Below are 20,927 nucleotides of genomic sequence, written 5' to 3'. Positions count from 1 at the left end.
CAGTGTACATGTTGTTTATCTCAGTAATTTTTTTAATTAGTTTCTCCCATTTTCTGTTAAGGGGTTTCCTTTTGAAAAATGTAGATGTGAAACCAGCACTTTCAATAATGGCAATCAAAACAGTAAATGTATGGACACTGAAATTGTCTAAAGATATAATAGTAAGAGTGTCTGTTAATAGAAACGATGTGTTAAGACATAGCAAATCATAAACCTGACAGTGGAAGTTTTTCGTCTAGGACATAAAGTTAGCTTCAATGATCACCTAAACAATAATATACCTTGAATATACCTCGCAATGTTACTTCTATGCGGAAGGCAAGAAAAAGCAGATTACCATATTGGCACCATGTTACAGTGCCTTTCACAGCACATTTACCCTTGAGTACTTTGAGGTATCAGAGAAGAAAATCTCTCTTTTCCACTGCTGTGTTTTAACCCTGGCAGTCAGCTAAGCTCCACACAGCCACTCACTCACTCCCCCTGGCAGGATGGCGAAGAGTCAGAAAGGTGCAAGTGAGAAAACTCATGGGTTGAGATAAAGACAGTTTAATAGGTAAAGCAAAAGCTACATGTGCAAGTACAGCAAAACAAGGAATTCACTACCTCCCATCAGCAAGCAGTTGTTCAGCCATTTCCAGGAAGTCAGGGCTCATCACATGTAAGTGTTGGTTAAGAAGACAAGCCTTAACTTAAAAATCATACAGATTTTTGGCCAGCTGGGGTCATCTGTCCTGGCTGTGTCCCCTCCCAGCTTTGTGTGCTGCCTGTCCGACTCACTGGCATGACAGTGGGAGAAACAGAAAAGGCCTTGGTCCTGTGTAAACTCTGTTTAGCAACAACTAATACATTGGTGTTCCAACATTGTTTTTATAACAAATGCAAAATGCAGCACCATACAAGCTACTATGAAGACATCAGCTCAATCCCAGGCAAAAGATGTATACTCCCATAGAAGTTAAAGTAGTTGTGGGAAAGACAATATGGCACATGGAAAAATGTTGTATCTTTGATCTCACAAAAGCTTTGGCCTCCCTTTCATCTGTAACTTTGGAAGTCCAGACTTCTTCTGAAAAACTGTCAAAGTTTATCTCTGACAAAGATGTCTTCTCATAGGTTTTGTTTCAAGAGTACAGGCAAAATCACTTCCCATCTGTTTATGGAACTAAGAAGATTGGTATATTTACCTCTTTCTCATCCAGCATGTGTCATTTTTTTCAGTTCTTGTGATGTCTTAGATTCTTTCTGCTGTCATGAAAGGATTTTTATTTTTTTTTTCATAAATTGCAGCTAAAACAGCACCATATATTATACCAGAGTTACGAAACTGGCCTCTCAACTGCAATTTGTTGTCCAGGGCAATATCGTCCACTTTTTCCACTTCCTAATACTCAGCGATATCCAAAACCACTGCTGCAACTGTGAAAAAGAAATAGAAAAATTGTCTTTCTTTATCTTAATATCACAGAGGGTAACATTTCTTTTCGCTATAAACATAGTCAAGAAATAATGGGGAAACTCATGCAGTAGATATTGTGTATATTGTGAAAGAATCACACATCTATCTAGAGTCAATACCATGTAAAGATTTCTCATATTTCACTGCAGTACTTTAAAAGTTTTAGTGGAATGTAGTCTGTGAACTTTAAAACTAGTCATTTTTACTTTTTTGTTTGCTGTATATAAGGAATGTACAGCGAAGTTTTTTGCTTGAGTTAAATGAGTTTTGTTATAAACTGTGTGTGGGGATCTCAAGTGATAGTCTTTTAATAGATGTCAGATACACTTTAAAGCTACTCTCTTTTATTTCAGTAACATTTTAATTAATTCATACTGATTGAATAAATGTACATTGAGACTTGTTTCCTAATGAGGGCGCATTTAGAGGAAAGGTTTTGCATCATTCTGATATCCTGTGGGTAATTATATTCTAATTATATGGTGGGGGGAAAAAGTCTATAACTCAGTGCTGATATTGTTCATTGGACCCAATTAATTACATGCACATAATGAAAGTTCATGATAAGGTTGACTGGCAGTGAGTTTAAAAATCTTTAACTCAATTGAATCCTAGCCTACCAAGAGTACAGAATTAGATCATAACCATGTTAAAAACTGGGTATTGGAATGAGATGAGTGAGTAGTGAAGAAAAAATGTTGGTCTCTCCTTATGATACAGCTCATCCCTTTCTTCCTCCCCCCCCCCCCCTTCCTTTTTAAAGCTGAAAGGGAAAAATGCTGTCATACCTTTTGTCTTATTCATTTCATGCCATCCTTTACTTTACTCCATTTATTAATGAACACATAAGATATTCTAATTCTTATTTATGTTTGTAGAAAAGTAATTAGATTTTTCTATTTCCAAGCAAAATAGATATAATGACAAATCAACCAATAAAATCCTACTATTTAATAGATGTTTATATATTTCATAATATATGATGATCTTGATTCTCCTATCATTCATGTGAGTTCTAGAATAAAGTTTTTTTACTAGATTTCTAACATTGGTTTTGTAAACTATAATTAAAACTGTTAATTGTGGGGGGGAAAAAAAAGGAAATAATGGGATAAATTGTAAAACATAAGGTACCCTGAATACAGTGTGAGCATTACTATGTGGCAGTTACCACTGTCTCCATAGTAACCAGTTTATTTCAAAGGGGGGGTGGGTCTGGTGGAATACAGAAGGCAAGAAGTGAACAAAATTAAATTTGAAATTGGATGTAATTCTTTGTGTTTGATTTCCAACTTCATTTTTCAGCACTCTGGAAGATATTGGTCGTCATGATAAAAAGTTTGGAACAATTCACTTTGTACCTTTTCTTTTATAAATTAATTTGTTTTTTCTTTTGTCTAGTGAAAATGCTCAAAATGTTTTAGGACAAAATCATATAAGCATAAATTTTATATGTAAAATAACTTTGTATATCATAGAGTAAATTTATTTATACACTTTATTTATACACAATTTAAAATACCATCATAAGTAGAATTCACTTGACCTCTTATTTTAAAACATAATTAGTTGTACATTTTGGTTTATTTGATTTGGGTTGGGTTTTAGCATTTCATTGTACAAGAACAGAAAAGTTCAAAAAGTCTTTTGGTTATAACTGGTTCTATTTAGGCACATAAATCAATATACACAACAGATGACATGTTTTAGCTAAGCAGTATTCCTTGTGCAACTAAACAATATACATTTCAATCAGTAGCTTCAAACTTCTGTGATATTATATTTGTATAGCAAACATGTTGAGATGCTGGCAAAAGCTAATACAGATTTAAAGCTGAAAATTTTGTACAAGAATTTCTTTCCCTAGCAGTATTCAGAGAGACTAAATAGCTTGTGCATGCACTATAATTGCAATGTAATTAAATCGATAATTTTTCCATGTCTGATAATACATTTTAGTATTATTATTTTCCTGAGAGATAGGTAAATGTTACATAGGAAAGCAGAGATGCAGAGAGAGTAAAAGGGAATTAGCAGTTGTTGGTTGAAGAATGAGCCTTCTTAACCCCTCTTAACCCCAAAAGTTGTGGATGCCCCATCCTTGGAGGTTTTAAAGGCCAGGCTGGATGGGCCTTGGCCAACCTGATCTAGTGGGTGGCACCCCTGTTTATAGCAGGGGGACTGAAGTTAGATGATCGTTAAGGTCCCTTCCAATATGAGCCATTCTATGATTCTTACAGGTTTTTTAATTGCAAAATGATTCGTTTGTTTTTGTTATAGTAGAGATCAGTTTTAACTCAGTTGAATCCAAGCTTAACATGGAGTGCAAAAAGTCAGTGTAGCGTGTTTATGGGCAACCAGATTCTTTGAAGCTGAGTTCAGAAGCATAAGCATAAAGCTGTTAGATACCAGAAAACCAGTTATTTCAATATATATGAAGTTCATGAAGTTCCACAAATCTGAGTGTAATGTCCTGTAACTGGGTCGGGGTAATCCCAAGCACAAATACAGGTTGGGCAGAGAATGGATTGAGAGCAGCCCTGAGGAGAAGGACCTGGGGTTTGTGGTTGATGGAGAAGCTCAACATGAGCTGGCAGTGTGTGCTTGCAGCCCAGAAAGCCAACCCTATCCTGGGCTGCATCAAAGGAAGCATGGTCAGCAAGTTGAGGGAGGTGATTCTCCCTCTCTACTCTGATGAGACCCCACGTGCAGTAGCACCTGCAGTACTGCATTCCGCTCTAGGCTCCCGAGCACAAGAAGGACATAGACCTGTTGGAGAGAGTCCAGAGGGGCCACAAAGATGATCAGCAGGCTGGAGCACCTCTCCTATGAAGACAGGCTGAGGGACTTGAAGTTGTTCAGCCTGGAGTAGAGAAGGCTCTAGGGAGACCGTATAGCGGCCTTCCAATACCTAAAGGAGGCCTACAGAAAAGCTGGGGAGGGATTCTTTGTCAGGGATTGTAGTGATAAGGCAAGAAACTAAACTGAAAGAGGGTAAGTTTAGATTAGATATAAGGAAGAAATTTTTCACTATAAAGTAGTGGTGAGGCACTGGAACAGGCTGCCCAGAGAAGGTGTGGATACCCCATCCCTGGAAGTGTTCAAGGCCAGGCTGGATGGGGCTCTGAGCAACCTGGTCTAGTGGGAGGTGTCCCTGCCTGTGGCAGGGAGGGTGGAACACAATAATCTTTAAGGTTCTTCCAACCCAAACTATTCTGTGTAGGCAAGGGTATATGGAAGTCTAATAGGGGAGAGAGTAAGGAATAATCTTAGGGACAGACAGTAGTGATGAGTTGTGGGCCGGCAACTAGATATAACTTAAAATGATTGAATGGCTGCCATTTCAGTTTATCAGCATCTTATTATTTTAACATTGAACTGTATTTGCCAAACAGATAATTAGTTAGGAAGATACATTTTCCTCCAGGGCAATTATTAATTTCCTTCTGACTTCAAAGAAATGAAAAAGCTCTTAGTGTATATAAGCACACCATTATATTTCAAGTCTGTTTTAGATTTGCAGAGAACTGAATCTGCAATATCATATGCATCTGAAAAGGAAAAAAAAAAAAAAAACATTTTTTTTAAAAATCTGTTTTAATTGCTGTGCCATTACCTAATATTCATTAGCCAGATTTCCACACACTGAGAAACATATAGAATCCTACATGGTCTGGGTTGGAAGGGACCTTAAAGGTCATCTAATTCCAACCCCACTGCCACGGGCAGGACACCTTCCACTAGACCAGGTTGCTCAAAACCCCATCCAACCTGGCCTTGAACACTTCCAGGGATGGGGCATCCACAGCTTCTCTGGGCAACCTGTTCCAGTGCCTCACCACCCTCTGAATAAAGAACTTCTTCCTAACATCTAATTTAAACCTACCTTCTTTTAGTTTAAAGCCATTACTCCTTGTCCTATCCCTAAACCCCCTATCAAAGACTCTAATAGTTTTTTCTTGTGCTGGGGGCCCCAGAGCTGAATGCAGTACTCCAGGCGGGATCTCACAAGAATGGAGCAGAGGGGAAGAATCACCTCCCTCGATCTGCTGGCCATGCTTCTTTTGATGCAGCCCACAACCCCTTGATTGGCTTTCTGGGCTGCAAGTGCACATTACTGGCTCATGTTCAGTTTTTCATCCATCAGTATCCCCAGATTCTTCTCAAAGTGCTGCTCTTTATCCACTCATTGCCCCGTATTAATGTTTGGGGTTGCCCCAAGCCAGGTGCAGGACCTTGCACTTGTATGTATATTTTTAAAATAGTTTTGCAGCTCTTTTGTCTTTCTTTGACAGTGTATGTAATTGCTTACTATAGTCCAAGTTTATCTTAGGTTGCGAGTTAAATGATAAGTCTCGGTCCTAATGTTGGGGAACATTGATGCTAATATTTAACAGGTGCAAAATATAAGGCAAGATATCTTCAACCAACTAAATAAACTGAGGCCAACATGCTAAATAACAAATACTTGATAGTGATTTTTCTGTGTGATTCTTTACGTATTTAAGATATATTAAGCAAGCAACATAATGTATATAAACTCACCATGTAATGATTCCATGTTCAAAGCAGTCTTGTTTTTTGTCAAGAGAATTATTTTAGAGAGTATTCTCAAATAACAGTCTGCATTATATATTATAGCATTGTCCTTTTTCACGTGTTTTTGCTATCAGTATTATGAGTGACAAGATACCTCCTTCTGACTGACATATATATATATATATATATATATATATATATATATATTTAATAGCAAATGTTTCTTACCATGGCAGCTCTCAGGTAAATTGGAAGTTCTTATATTTCCTTTATAATTCAGGCATGTGCAGCTCACTGGACAGTTATTCTTGGTTGTCTGACTCTTTGATTCTCTTCAGGTATTGTGTAAATACAGACAGAAATTACATGGAATGGAATTTTTGTAAACAGGTTCTTGAATACAACATAGGTTTACAAAATGACAGTCTAGGAGTATTTATCTAATATTTCATTGCGTACTAAAGCAGAATTTTTGTATCCCTTGGAGAAACCCAGGTCTTTAAACAAAGTAGTTCCTAGGAATCATGGAGCAAACTTTTAAAAAGACCAACCTCACCTTCCTCCAATTTCTTTAAAAACCACTGAACTTCAGTTTTGTATTCAACTTACGTGTTTAAACTTCCATGACCTTCTTCCTGTATATATTTGAGGATACCTTTGCATGGGATTCTATGGATTCCATCTGATCTGCCATGATTGGATTCTCCTGATCAATATGTCTTTTGCACCCCCACTCCCGATTTGGAGTTTTGAGTATACGTCTTATCCATAGGCATATGGTATAAAAGAGGTAATTATACAGAAGTCATCTAGAATTTTCAGTAATTACTTGACATATTCTGTAATGATACTAACTATTTAGTAACGGTTTCACAATTCTTCTTAGCGTATAAATTCTTAAAAAATATGTTTTAAATAAATCTCAGTTGTGTTCAAAACAATTAAGAAAATACAGATTCATACAAATTGAATAAAAGACAAGGTGAAAAAAAGCAATTTTTGCTGCATAGGAAATGGATTCCATGTCAGCTTTTAAAATGCAAACATATTACTACTTAGTAAGCCATAAGTTGCTGTTGATCTGTTTTTTCATGAATATGATATTTCTAAATCTCGCTTTTGTGTAAGGATTGTAACTGTATGCAAAAAAAGGGTTGAAATACTATTTGAGGATGAATGTTGTGTAGTTTGTCCACTGTAGCAGAAGAAAGCTTTTTAAATAAGATTCCTTACTTTGAATGAGGATTCAAAGACTTAGAAGATTATGAGTGCTCTCCAACTACCAAGCATCTCATTTTACTATATGAAAGAACATAGTATATTCTTCAGGATATAATTCTTTCATACAATAAAATAAGATGCTTGGTACTTAGGGAGTACTCTTAAACCTGAGGTTTTCTAATATTTTCAGCTGCTGATAAAATGATCCCACATTATTCCATTAATATGAATTACATAATATGACAGCCAAAACACTGGGGGATTATGGTTGTGCAAATGTGTGGGGGGGGGGGTGGGGGGGGGCAGGGAGGAGGAGAGAGAAAACCACTGTGTACATTTGTTGTTGAGTACAACTGCTGCAAGGTAACATTCCTTGCAAGAGTTCTCACCATGCCCTTTGCCATCCCAGCTGTTCAGTATTTCAGTCTAACATTCTCTTTTTCCAACAGACGCTACCTACTTTAGGAGGTTTGCTCCCTGAGGTGCGTAATGGGAGGAATCCATGTGGGCACGAGTACTAACAGATCATAATACTGTACATTATTCTTGCTAAACAGTGCATTTTGGGGCTGAACTAAAAATCTAGACATGGTGTTCTGTGTTGTCATTTGAAAGGCCATATCTCATTTATTAATTCTTTAATTCTTATTTGGATGAAAATTGGATAGATCATTGGGTAGATGTCTTAGCTGACAGTGATCTCTGGAGCAGTTCTGAATGGCAGAAACTCCTTCCTCTCAGTTAATAGATAGTGACTTCAAAGTGAGAGTTCAAGAGAAGAAAAGAGAGCACGAGAGGTGGAAAAATGGGTGGAAAAGATTGGTGTTGTGGTAAATACTACTTTGAAAGGTATGTGCTCTGGCATATACCAGAAGAACAGAAAAGTGTAATTCTTTGAGCCATCAAAATGTACAATAGCTTTTAAAATGCTGTATTCAGTATCTCTATCAACCTCATGCATGTTCTCTAAACAAAATGATTCACAAACACATAATCATTTTGTATGCTTTGATTTAAAAAAAAAAAGATATTAAATACAGCATAATTGTTGTGTAAACATTTCTTACCTTGAAAAATAAATTTTTGCATTTGTAAAACCATTTATTCCATGCATGTCAAATTTGTCTTAACATTGCTAGAACTTGTGGTATATTGTCCAGATATGATTTTATTAAACTGTTATCATCTCATAAGAAAATTACACTGTTTAATTCCTGACAGCCTTGGATATCTTAATAATGTAGTTTCTGAAAGTTACTCAGTTACGTGCAGTTGGATTAGAAAGCCATATTTCTATTTCGTATATAAAACACAGTATCAGTACAAGATAATTTAAAAGAGTATTTTTAATGTAACTGTAAATCTTTTTGTGTTCCATTAATAGAAATACTTTGTACAGTCAAGTTGTACAGTATTGTATTATTTCATATAAGCTAGAAGTCAGATCCTCACTAGTGTGACACATCTAAACATGTGGGATCTGTAACTAGGAAATCCAGAATATCTCAGAAATCTGTCTGAGAGCACTTAGTCTACATGGTGTCATATGTTGTGGTATCATATGTAAAAAGAGAGAGATGAAGGAAATACTTTATTTTTGCTCTCTTTGGAAAGTAGACCTTCATGGATAATGACATCAAATAGCCATATCTAATTTTTTATAATGCTCCAGAGAATTATATATCATGAATATGTTTTTCCTTTATATTGTGTAAGGTGTATGGCCTAATTTTTCATAGTCACGGCTTAGGAGAAACTGTCTTGGTCTGTATGGCAAGCAATTGTTTTGCTTATGGGACAGGTAATATAAATAGTGGAAGGCATCCTGACAAAAAATTTTTTTGAGGTAATTTTTACTAGATTTTGCTCATTAATGATTGATAACAGCAGTACTGGTCATTGGCATCCTTTATGGAGAGACAGTTCTCAGCAAGGTATAAATACTTTTCCTCTAAGTTAAAGACAGTTTTTGGTGCCACCCTTTATAAGGTCTCTCTTGAATGGTATTTTCTGCTTCTTTCTGTTACCTTTTTCTTTGAACTGTCACAAATATGTTGTTTTTTTTTTGTTGTTTTTTTTTTTAGCTTAACATTTATCTAGACTTTTTAAAGCCCTCTCTCCATCTATATTATTTTTGTTATGAATCATGGTTTTGTACTAGCAATGTGTCTGCATTATTGGTATATGATTTGGTTTCTGAATATTTTGTAATACACAAGAGAGAGTTTTGGCCATATAACTTCAAGTAATATTAAATTATGTTTAACACTGTATACTCACTTTATCTAAAATGTCTTGACTTTTAAGAGCAGTTAGTCACAAAATTGTTTGAAACCCCAAAGCTGCCTTTTACATATGTAGTGAGTTATAAAGCTTCCTTCACACTGGAGTTTCATACTGTCTGTCCTCAGACTATTGGCACTAACCAATATCATTGTGCATTAATGTTTGTGAATTAACACAAATGTTTGTGTTAGTTCACAAACATTATTCTGTATGGATGCCTTGTCCTAGTTAGGGTTTTTAATAATCATCAAACAAATGCAGAGTTGCTGATTTCTTAGGTGGTTTTGAAGGTTAGGGCTGAGATGTGTTGCTTTAGTTGCTTCTACTGTTTTCTTTTTAAAGCAATAATATTGTAGTCTATATGCTTGGACTTCCTTTTGAAATGGTCAAGTTATTGAAAACATCCAAGTGTTCAGTTAACTAACCTCTTAGGAAGTTTTTTTTTTTTTCCTGTGACATAGGTTTTTCAGTCCTTTTATAGACAATGTGATTAGATTGCCAAAGTTCTGCAAAGCACCTTATTTTCTACCCAAAGCAGACAGGGATGACTTGGACCACTATTTGCATCAGGACTAGATTGAGGCTGGGTTGTTTTCCAAATTTAAGGAAATCAAAGATGATATAAAAAACAGTGATGGCCCACATCTGTGCTATGGTGATGCTAGAAGGGCACTGTATTAAACTGAGAGTTATTCCATTCCTCCCAGGGAATCTGTTTCAATGTTTCTTAACCAGTGGAAACTGCTGCAGAAAGAGTGGCATGGATTAATTGCTTATGCAATCCCTTAGGTTTTATCAGAGGTACCACAGAGGTGGATTTGGCCTGGTGTGGAATGTAAATGGTAACATTTAATGAACTATGGACCGGGTACAATTGCAGGGAGTGAAACAATGTCCTTCATGTTCCATTTTAGTGTGGCAGCCCTATTCCCTGACTAGTTTAAAACCTCCTTGCACTTGAGAAGTGAGGAAAGTGACTGGAGTGCAGTTAGGATTGGGTTTGCTGATTCTATTTGACAAACATCTGCTGTCTTAATGCATGGTGCATTTTTGGACAAGCTGAAAGGACATTCTGGGAGCAGTTTATAAATAGGAGAAATGAGATACAAAGAGCAAGGGCAATTGTTTGTTTGTTTGCTTTGTTTTGTTTTCAAAGTTTTCTGAAATGACCTGACAACAATTGAAATTATGATTACAACAACATACTTCTGAGCTTTCATCTTTCATCTGCTGTGTATCAGCATCAAAAGTTGCCAGTTGCTTAGAATCTGATGTAGAATTAGAACTTCCACTGATTTATTTCTGATACAAAATATGTGTTTTATAAAAAGCTGCTTTAAAGTTCAACCTCTTAAAGACGGTCAAATGACTATGGTACATTTAGAACAAGTATATTTTTCCATAAGTGGTAAAGTACTCTTAAAGCGTCTAACCTTTGCTAGCAATTGGGAAGAGATTTTGAAAAATTACCGATCCGTTATCACTATGCTTATTAAACTATTAAATATGATTGGCTTTCCAGTTTTCAGAATGCCAACCTGGACCTGGTAGTGTCAGATTATCTTCACATCACATTAATTTGTATTGTGACTGCACACTTTCATCCATCTGCTGCCTAGTCATTGTGGAATGTCCAGGCACATAGATAGATGTTATGTGAAGTGGACAGACATTGTGTAGTAACTTGACTGAGATCTCATTTGCATTAAAGCAGAATCTGACATTGCTCCCTAGTCAAAAAACAACCTCTATAGAGGAACAGTCTTAGTTACAGTTGAATAGAATTATATGATGTGTTAAAATGTTCCATTTTCTTTCTCTTTTTTTTTTTTTATTTTTTTTCCTGAAGGAAAGACAGGCAACAGTGAAAAAAGAGAAGGGTTGTCCCCAGCAAATGAACAAACTGGGAGAACGAAACAAAATGCAAAGAGCAAATTCCGTCACCGTAGATGGACAAGGCCTTCAGGTGTGATTATTGTTATTTTAATTTTAAGAAGATATGTATATGAAGGCAACAGTAGAGTGAACAATCTTTTAATCCTTCCTATATATATTCATTCCTCTACTATTGCAGTATTATATATTAAAAATATAAGAATAAGGTAAATTCTTGTTTCTACGCAAATCCTATGTTTTTCGTGTGGTTGATAGGAATTCCTGGGATGTTAAAGGGGGAGTGCAAAATAGCTCTAAAACACTTGTGTTGTGGGTGAAGCTGAGCTTGATGTTTTCAGTATTTATCATGAAACATTGTGTGAATTCACATTATAAATTTCGGTCTATGGCTTGATTAGTGTTGACTCTTCTCATTTGGACCTTTTAACGAACAGATGGATAGGTTAAATTTCAAGGATGTTATTTATCCAGGTATTTCGAAGTATGGTATTTGGCACATCAAAATAAAACGTTGAGAAAGCCAAGTTTGGTTCAGTAGTTTGGTACTAGTAATATATCTAGAATAAAAATCAGACTCTTATATTTGGAAGAAAAAATCATGTGTGATTGATAAGCTAATGTTATTGTCAGGAGGTTACTTACAGGTTTACCAGAAGCACTGCCTGAATTGCTTGACTTCTTTCCCTTGAGATACGAGTAGTTTTGAGTAAAGTCAACGTTCATGTATGTGATGCCTCTTCTTGATTTCCTCAGGAGTTAAATGATCATTATGTTAACAATGTAATAATCATTTATTATACATATTTGACTGTTCTGTTTATCTTCTGATGTGCTACAATTGAGGTTCAGTAAAATGTAAAAGATGATCTTATTATCATAGATCAAATGCTGAATAACTTATAACCTTTCATTATATACCTTATTGTGTCTGCTTATTGTGCCTGAGTAGAAAGACATATTTTATTGTTTCATCTTTTTAGGTTAGTGAAACATTCTTCGTATGACAACTCAAAAAAAAACAACAAAAAAAACAAGTAAACACTAAAACTTATGCAGTCACATTGATAGCCTCCTATGATATTATGGTTGTTGTTATCCATGGCTCTCAAGGCTCTCTTCAAATACCTGCCATCCTCACAGGCTGCATTACGGTTCACATTATTTAGGACAGATAGAGCATGAAGCAAAAGGGGCAGAGTATGTATTAACAGAATACTTAAGGTCTGTCTAATCAGACACAGTGCAAATAGTTGTTCAAATAAAATGGTGCTAGAGGAAGCACACAGAATTTTCGAACTCTTGGTTGATATCTTTGCACTTCCAGTGAACACAACTGCTCTAGGTCATCTTTGGAATCTCATTTTGGTAGCAGCACCATGTATCATCATGAATTTTGTTTCTACCCCCTGCATTTGATAGCTTATGGTCACAGAACGTTTTCAGGGATATCCAGGTCTCTATTTCATACTCATGGGATACAGTCCCTGGAATACAGTGCCTAGTTTGTTCAAAATAGTAATTTCTTACCACCACTGACTCTTTCACACACAACATTAAGTTATTAAAAACTGCTTTCAGGCATGAGATGTACTTTAATCTTGTTTCTGTGAGCCAAAATTTGTATTCCATCTTCTCTTTCCATGATGAATGCAAAGCTTAGGATTCATCATTGTTTTTGTTTATTATTCTTTGTGAAGGAGATAAAGATAGAGTGAGGACTAAGAAGGTAATGATAATTGAATGGATTTAAGGTGTTTTCTGGAGTGCTTGGTATTTTTTTGTAATCTATAAAATAGTGCACAGTATAATACTGTCATAGTGGTAACTTCAGAAGTAATTCTGCAAAGGTGTCTTTAATTTGCTGATTTTACTGTAGTCTTTGTTAAATAAAATTTATAAGGAGTAATAAGAATCCATCTTATCACCAAGTATTAAATTTTTGATTGGTATCAGTAATGATAAGCCTGGTCATTGTAAAGGCTGATTGCATCCTGGAGGATACCACAGTGAAAGGCTGAGATCAGTGAAACTGTTGAAGTTTTCTTTGCTCACAGATTGTATAATTCAGGAACATCTTCCACAATGATGTAAGACTCCATAAATACAATTGACAATTACTGTTAGTATTTTTCCTAAAGGTTGTCTGGAGCAAAAATTTTTGTAGCTGATCAAAGTATGCTACTCTAATTCTTCCATAGCTGGGCAAAGCATACTGCTATAATCCTATGGTAAGCAATTTGATTTTGCAAGCATGTTCTCATTTTCACATGATCTTCAGTAATTTCTAAGAAAAATAATTTGGAACCTTTTTCAAGATACCTAACAAATCCTTGTACTACCCCTGTAAGACCTCTGTTTTAAATACGGTGAAGCTGTATATAATTTGATATAATTTGTCTAATTTGTCCGCAAACTTTTTTTTCCCCCAGATGGTCCCAAAAACTTTAAGTCAGTTGTCTCATAACTTCATAGAGATTGTCTTTAAGTCATGATAAATTAAGACCTGAAAATGTTCCAATTTAATCTAAATCTTTAGTTGTGTTGTGTATTATATGGAAAAGTCTACGTTATTTAGAAAAGTAGTTTAGAAGAGCTGTAAAAAAATAATTGAAAGAGACATTATTTTGGAATTGAAAACAAACTATTAGATTAGGTAGATAGATAAATAGATAGATAGATGGATATAGGATGGTCCTAAACCTACTTGTTATAATATGGTAAAGTTTTGAAATAAAAGATATAGAAGAGAGAAGTTCATTGTTTAGTTTTCATTGAGAAAAGTATCATGACCAAACCTTCCTTCTATCAAGCAGCAATGAGCAGATTAACTTAGTGGCAGTGGAGATCTGCACAACTTAAAGACAATTAATCATAGTTAAACCCATTCATCTTACTTCTTTCTAACTAACCAGCATAATGATCAGGATTATTATTTCTAATTAGAGGAAGTAATAGATCATGTATAACCTTAGGATGAGTCTCATTAATTAACCTGCGTCCTAAGGGATTTCAGTAGGTACTCCATCTCTGTCACAATGAGCACCATTGGTTTACACTTAGTTCACAGGAACAAACATCATGGGAATTGGCTAAATAACTAAAATTGATTAAAACAGTAGATAAAAATTAAATATGTGACAAATTTCACTATATCCTGCAACTTGATATATGTTTCAACATACACAAATGTACTGAAACAGTATACTGTGACAGAATGTTGTGCAGGGTTGGTTTTATGTTAGGTTTAATTCCAGAATTTGCTGGAATTTTTCCTTATTATTTGATGTATATATGATCTGAATAGGATCAGTTGTTTATGAAGTTATGGATGGAGTCCACACGGTAATGCTGAATTTCTAGTGCTACTAGAAGAAAATTTCTTTCAGGTGCTTGTTAGGACTATATGCCTATGCTTATAGGATGCCTATAGGACTCAGATAACATGTTTTTTCCTGCTGCCTTAAATTATGTTTTGTGAAATCTTCAGTTGAAAAGATTCTGTTGTTTCGGGAATTATGAATATGGATTCGGTGCAAGAACTTTCAATATATCATTTTGAAGCAGAGACAGTCTAAGCTTTATCATCTCTGAAGCTGTTAGTGTGTGACTTTAGAGATGTTGACTTTAAACTTTTAGTGTGCTTTTTAGCATGCTTTTAAACATTCTAGTATTATTTTCTTTTGTATGAATAATCTAACTGTTTTTTTAAAAGCAAATGCTAGAGAGAGGTCTTAATCTGCTGTAAGTTTCTTACATTCTTCAAAGTCTGGAGCAATGTCAGTGAACACCCATGTCTTACAGCAATCTGAAATTATTATTATTACCTTTAAGGAAGGTGCTAGTTTTTAAACCTTTGTCCTTCCTTCACATTTTGTCATCTTCTTTCCTTTTTAAGTTTTCCGGCTTTCTAAGCTTTTTAAAGGAACTGATTATTATTATGTTTGATATATTTTTAAAAATGTGTGAATTCATATCATGTCAAATATCGCAGTTTCTGTCATTTGTTAAAATAATAATAAAAAAAGTATTGGGTTTAAGATTTCATTTTGTAGTATTTCACCTTTAGAGTAGTATAGCGTTATTTCTTCTTCTCACTACAAAATACAATTTCTTCATGGCTTCCCCCTCCCCCCCCCCCCCCCCCCCCCCCCCCGAAATTATTCTTTTTTTCAGAATCAATAATGTATTTCTTGCATTTGAAGTTTTCTTCTCTGTTGATGGATATAACCTACATATCAGTATTGGTTTCAGTGGAGTTACAGGTTAAAATGGCATTACAGCTATAAGACAGACAGCTAGCATTAAATATGTGTGTGTATATATATATGTACATATATATATACATATATATCACACTTGTAATTTGTGACAAATTAAGAAAGTTAGGATTATTGCAAATCGTATTCTTCCAAATAGATTATACAGCATAACATAGAGTTTGCATTAAGCCTTTCATTTTCTGTCTACTATAGATTTAAAAAAAGAAAAAAAAAAGAATGAAACACAGCATTAATGAGTGGCTGTATTATTCCTCTTTTAGATCACTCCAGTTCCAGGCACTCATCCACTTTTAGTTTTTGTCAATCCTAAAAGTGGTGGGAAACAAGGAGAAAGGTAAGGCTAATTCTCTCTCTCTCATCTGATTTATGTGATATGTTTGAAAATGATTTTTTAAGTTTTATGTATAAAAAGAAATCCAAAATAGGAGTTTTATTCTGTTATTTTATTCTGTTATGCCTCACATTTTGACATCCTATTGCCCTGTTTATAAGAGGTACAAAACTAGCATGCAGTTATCAATTCTATTGTTAAAAACTAGAAGAGCTCTATGCAAGTTTCATTTAATATCAGGAAGAGTATCTCTATTCAGTGTATGATTTAGTGTGATTTGCATGAAGATGATTTGTTACATTTTGACTTTGTATATAGTAACTTTGAAATTACATCAGTTTTCTTTTAATTTCTGTAATAATTATGCAGAAAATCCAATAATTTAAATTGGAAGTAGTATTCTGTTTTTTAATGTATGACTGGCCTTTCAGAGATTAGTAAATAGACTCTCCAGTCTCTCCATAAGTGAAGAATGTAGGAAGTCACTCTTCCTATAGTGAAGAAACTTGTTGATTTCTGTTCATAGGAAGCATTCTGACAATCAGTTGAAATGTCAAAGTCCAGTCACACAGGCGTTAAAGATATGCCTAACTTTATATGTCAGTAACTACATTGATTTAAATTCAAAATGCTGAAGTTTATGCTCAAATGGTAGTGTATCAGAGGTATGATAAAACAGAGGTAGGTAACATTTTCCTGCTGTAACTGTTCTTCAAACTCTGGTAGAAGTGTTGATTTTTCGGTGTACTTTAGAATCACAAGTAGATGATAACATCTGTGGTCATTTTTGATCAACACACAAATCCATAGATTTTTATAGCCTACCTTACAATGTCAGTGCTATAATTTATCCTTCAAACCTAGAAAAAGTTTACAGTCTTTTGGTCAAGATCAGGCTGAAGATGACAAGTGTGGATACTGGGTGATGTGGATACCCAAAAAGAAGGGATCCAGTCTGTTTCTAAAGCTTGGAACCAATCAAATATGTCAGCTTCCCCTACCTCTTTTCCCACTTATTCCACTAGATAACTTATTTCAAAGAGTGTCTCTTAAAGTAAACCAACAAAAGGGACTAAATCCTACTAAGTAGTTGTTAGGACAATTCTAAGAGCTGAACAACATTTAGCCAAAACTGCACGTGAAGACCTCTGAAAGAAGATGTTATAATTTATGAGCTGATCATTTGAACCCTGTACCTAGATATACCTATAGCCCTATACCTAGATATGAGCAATGCCAACAACATGTGAAAGGCAGTTACTCTAAAAGATTCACTATAAACAATTTCAAAAACTTGCCTTTGCAATCATGACAGTACACTACGAGCCAACAGGTGACACTTACAACATGAACATTTATTCTTGTTTCAGACATTGTAGTGAGACTTCTGTGAAGTCAGGAGCATTGTTGGGGGTAATGCGGTAGCACTCAGCTTGTCTTTTTTACAGTACATATGTGAAGTGAGTAGATAAGGGATCCAGTCTGGAAGTATCTAGTTGAGAGGTAGAATTGAGAGCTACACTTAATATAGTTATAGTCTTATAAACAAGTTAATGAAATACTGTTTTACAGCTTTCAGTTCCCAGCTCAGAATTGGTCACTATCTGAATGGGTTTAATGTATACAAGGGATGTCATGTAATGTTAGATATTCTTTAGGGTAAAAGTAAATTTAAAACTTTATCCCTTGTCCAAACTCCTATTTCCATTCACATATTGCAGTCTGACACTTTTCAGTTTTTATTAATGAAACTGTTATTGGTGCCATACAGATCACAGAAGTCAGATGACTTTAAAAAAAAAATAAAATAATGACTTATACACACATAATTCACTAACATCATTACTTATAGGTGTCATTGCATACTGAAGTGTATAGCATGAGGGCAGCCACCAATTGGTAGACATAGTGAAGTATGAGAATCTCCTAAATTGGCTTTGATGCCACACAAAATAATGTTAAATTGCATACTAATGTGTCCAGGTTGCACTCAGTATTTCTGTGTTGGAAGAAACACATCAAAAGGTCAACTACATAGTCATGTAGACATATCTCGTCATTCACCAGAAAGAGGTATTATCTCATGATTTGATCTAAAACTAGATTCAAAAACATTTAAAAATATAAAAATGGAGTAGTCTTCCACTTGTGGAATATTTTATGAGGTGTTGCCTTCTACCTTTTAAGTGTTTTCTTTTCATATCAATACAAATAACATAGTACAATGAGAAAGTAAGGATGTTAAGACTACATATTGACTTGTAGATTTAATCTCAGGGAAGAAAACATTTTCAGGTAACAGTGTATATGTGATATTTATTTATTTATTTATATATTTTATATATATATATTTTTAACTTTTCCTGATTTTTACCTGGCTGCTGTACAGTCAGCAACTAAAAAGGCAGGAGGAGTACCTCCCTCCCCAAAGTATTTTGGACATTTTATGTAGTGAAAAGTAAAATCATAATACATTTCAACACATAAATAGCTTTGTAAGATGAACAGTTATGATGACTCACCAGGCTTTTTGATTATAGTGATTTTGCAACCTGGTCAGGTATTGAGAAACCTGAGCTAGGAGTAGAGGACAGGTTGCAACAAAAGCATGATTTTCACAACAGGGAGGAGGGTGACCAGATGACACCCCACCCCCCAAAAACCAACCACCCTTATTTTTGTAGATGAGAATGTCATTATCTTGACTTATTCAGATCAAGGTGATCTTTTTCTGGGAGCTGCTCTTCATTCTTTACTTAGGATTTTCTGTATTTGGGAGATCACGATAGATGAAGTTATGATTTCTAATCGACTTTCATTGAACGCAGAAAGGTTATTGCAGATACTGTCAAGACTCCAGTGTTCCCCACAGTTCCCCGTATGAGATTTTATGCCTTGCCATATGGTAACCCAACCCATTTCATTGCCCTTAGTCTTACAGAGCATGCATGCATCCATCTGACAACCAGTTGAATAAATGCACTTCCCCAATAATACTCTTGCCACTTCTTTTTGTATTTTACTTTTTTTTTTCTTTTTTCCCTCCCCCAAATTTCTAAAATGCAAAGGAAGAGAACTGAGGATCTCTTTAAGGTAAACAAAGTTAGATGCTTCAGTTGTGGTTTTTGAGAGTTGAAACAGATGGGTGATGGGAAATGAATGTGTAGAAAGAATGCATTCAGAACACAAAAGTACTTTCTCTAAAATCATATATAGATTATCATATCAATATATGTTAATACTTGAATTATGTTAGAAAGACAGAGCTTTGCAAAAGGTATAGTGATAAATATCATGTTCTTCATGAGCAGATTCATCTTTTAAAAAATAATGCTATGGTTTTCATGGTTTATTGAAAAATAGAGTACTATGAAAATAATCCAGATGTACTTTCTTCTAAATAAAGAGATTAATATTATTGCCCATCACCTGAAATGCAAATGCATTTAAAAAGTTTTTTTTTATTTATTTAAACAATTTAGTACAATGTGTAGTCTGTATATACATAACAAATTAGAATGGAAGTGTAATTTAATGTTTATTATGGAGAAAGTAACAAATTAGAATTAAAGTTGATGAGTTTAACACTTTCATATGCCACAAACAGATTTTAATTAAAAATGAGTTTGGACTGGTTCAGCAAAGCCAATCAGATATCTTCCTCCAGACGTATCCCACTGTAACATGTTTTCAGTAAGTGTGCATAAAATGGACATTTCGGGTCATTTAGTCAGAAAAAAAAAAAAAAGGCAAAAAAAGCGCAGTATTTTCATTTTGTCCTATAGTTAGCATTCCTGTATGTCTGCGTTTAAGTTGTAACTAAGGTGTAACTCATCAAGACAGCAGCTTTCAATATTCTGTGAATAGAATGGATGAATTTAGTACCTCATTGACAAAATATTTGATTTCAACAGAAAGAATATATATATACAACTGGCAACTAGTTAAGGCATGTAGTGCTTCTAAATACTGTTATTGTTAAGGGTAGTGCTTCTCACATAAGAGTGCTTCTAAATCATGCTGATGTTTTGCCATACTCATTACTTTGTTTTGCCCTTCCCCATTTTCCAATCTATTTACCTGACCAGCAGGTGAGTTTAAACAATTGTTTCCTTGACAAATGTGCGGTTGGATGAACTGGAGATCAGCTTCCATAAACTGATGTTTCCTGCTGACTCTACATCTAGTATCTGTGCAGTACAGGTTGATGATGTCTTTGACCTTTGTTGTTTTCAAATAACTTTGGTTCAGAGTAGCTCTTCCCTCCTACCCTATGACTAATCTAGATTTCTAATCTTTCATTTAACACTGAGACAAAATATAGAAGCGGTTTCAAATGATCTTTTTGAAATGTTTATATCTAGGAGAGATCACTAGCATTCTTTTACTTTTGGGGTGGAGGCCTTGCTTCTTTGTTCTCTGTCATTAAGGATAAATCAAGCCTAAAGTGATGACATCCTGAATCATCCATCCCCCAGATGATTGAAAGGATACATCCCCCAGTTGGCACAAGGTACTGACTGCTATGGCCAGCTTTTTCCCTGGTGCAGGCAACTTCACTACCAGTTTTGAATTGCCAACAGGTTTCTGTCTATTTCTTTTCTCCCTCTGAAGGAATGATTTTATTAGTTTGGAAGGTAGCTCAGTCGAACTCATCCCAAGCAGTCAGATGCAATCAAGAGTATTATCTTCAGCAGCAAAGCTGTTCATGGATAATCCCAGTTCTCTTGGCCACTTCTGCTGTAATTTTCTGCCTCCTCAGCTATGCTAGTGCAGCTGTTTTGGGGTTTATATGAGATCAGGAGCATGATTTAAGTGTGTGTGTGAGGGGGAATGACAACAGAGAAACTGTTCTGAAGATTTCAATTTTAGCTCAAATTTGTTAGTTACCACAGAATATCCCCATTAGCAGTTA

At 35.0% G+C, this 20,927-nt stretch overlaps 1 protein-coding gene across 5 annotated transcripts in view; it reads left to right on the top strand.

Annotated features, from left to right (window-relative positions):
• Positions 1 to 20,927, top strand: part of DGKB (diacylglycerol kinase beta) — a 347,040-nt gene that overhangs the window by 101,344 nt on the left and 224,769 nt on the right. For 4 of the 5 annotated variants that reach the window (XM_050709163.1, XM_050709165.1, XM_050709164.1 and 1 more), the window contains 2 exons: positions 11,355 to 11,471; positions 15,942 to 16,015. In XM_050709163.1, the coding sequence (XP_050565120.1) occupies positions 11,355 to 11,471; positions 15,942 to 16,015 (191 nt within the window). Of the gene's footprint in view, positions 1 to 7,668; positions 7,702 to 11,354; positions 11,472 to 15,941; positions 16,016 to 20,927 lie in introns of all 5 variants that reach the window. The other variant, XM_050709161.1, reaches the window with a different exon arrangement.

The sequence above is a fragment of the Cygnus atratus genome, chromosome 2 (assembly GCF_013377495.2).
Source record: "Cygnus atratus isolate AKBS03 ecotype Queensland, Australia chromosome 2, CAtr_DNAZoo_HiC_assembly, whole genome shotgun sequence".
In the NCBI taxonomy this organism is placed as follows: Eukaryota; Metazoa; Chordata; class Aves; order Anseriformes; family Anatidae; genus Cygnus; species Cygnus atratus.
Note: the sequence above shows the minus strand (reverse complement) of the source record. Positions and strands in the feature narration are given on the sequence as shown.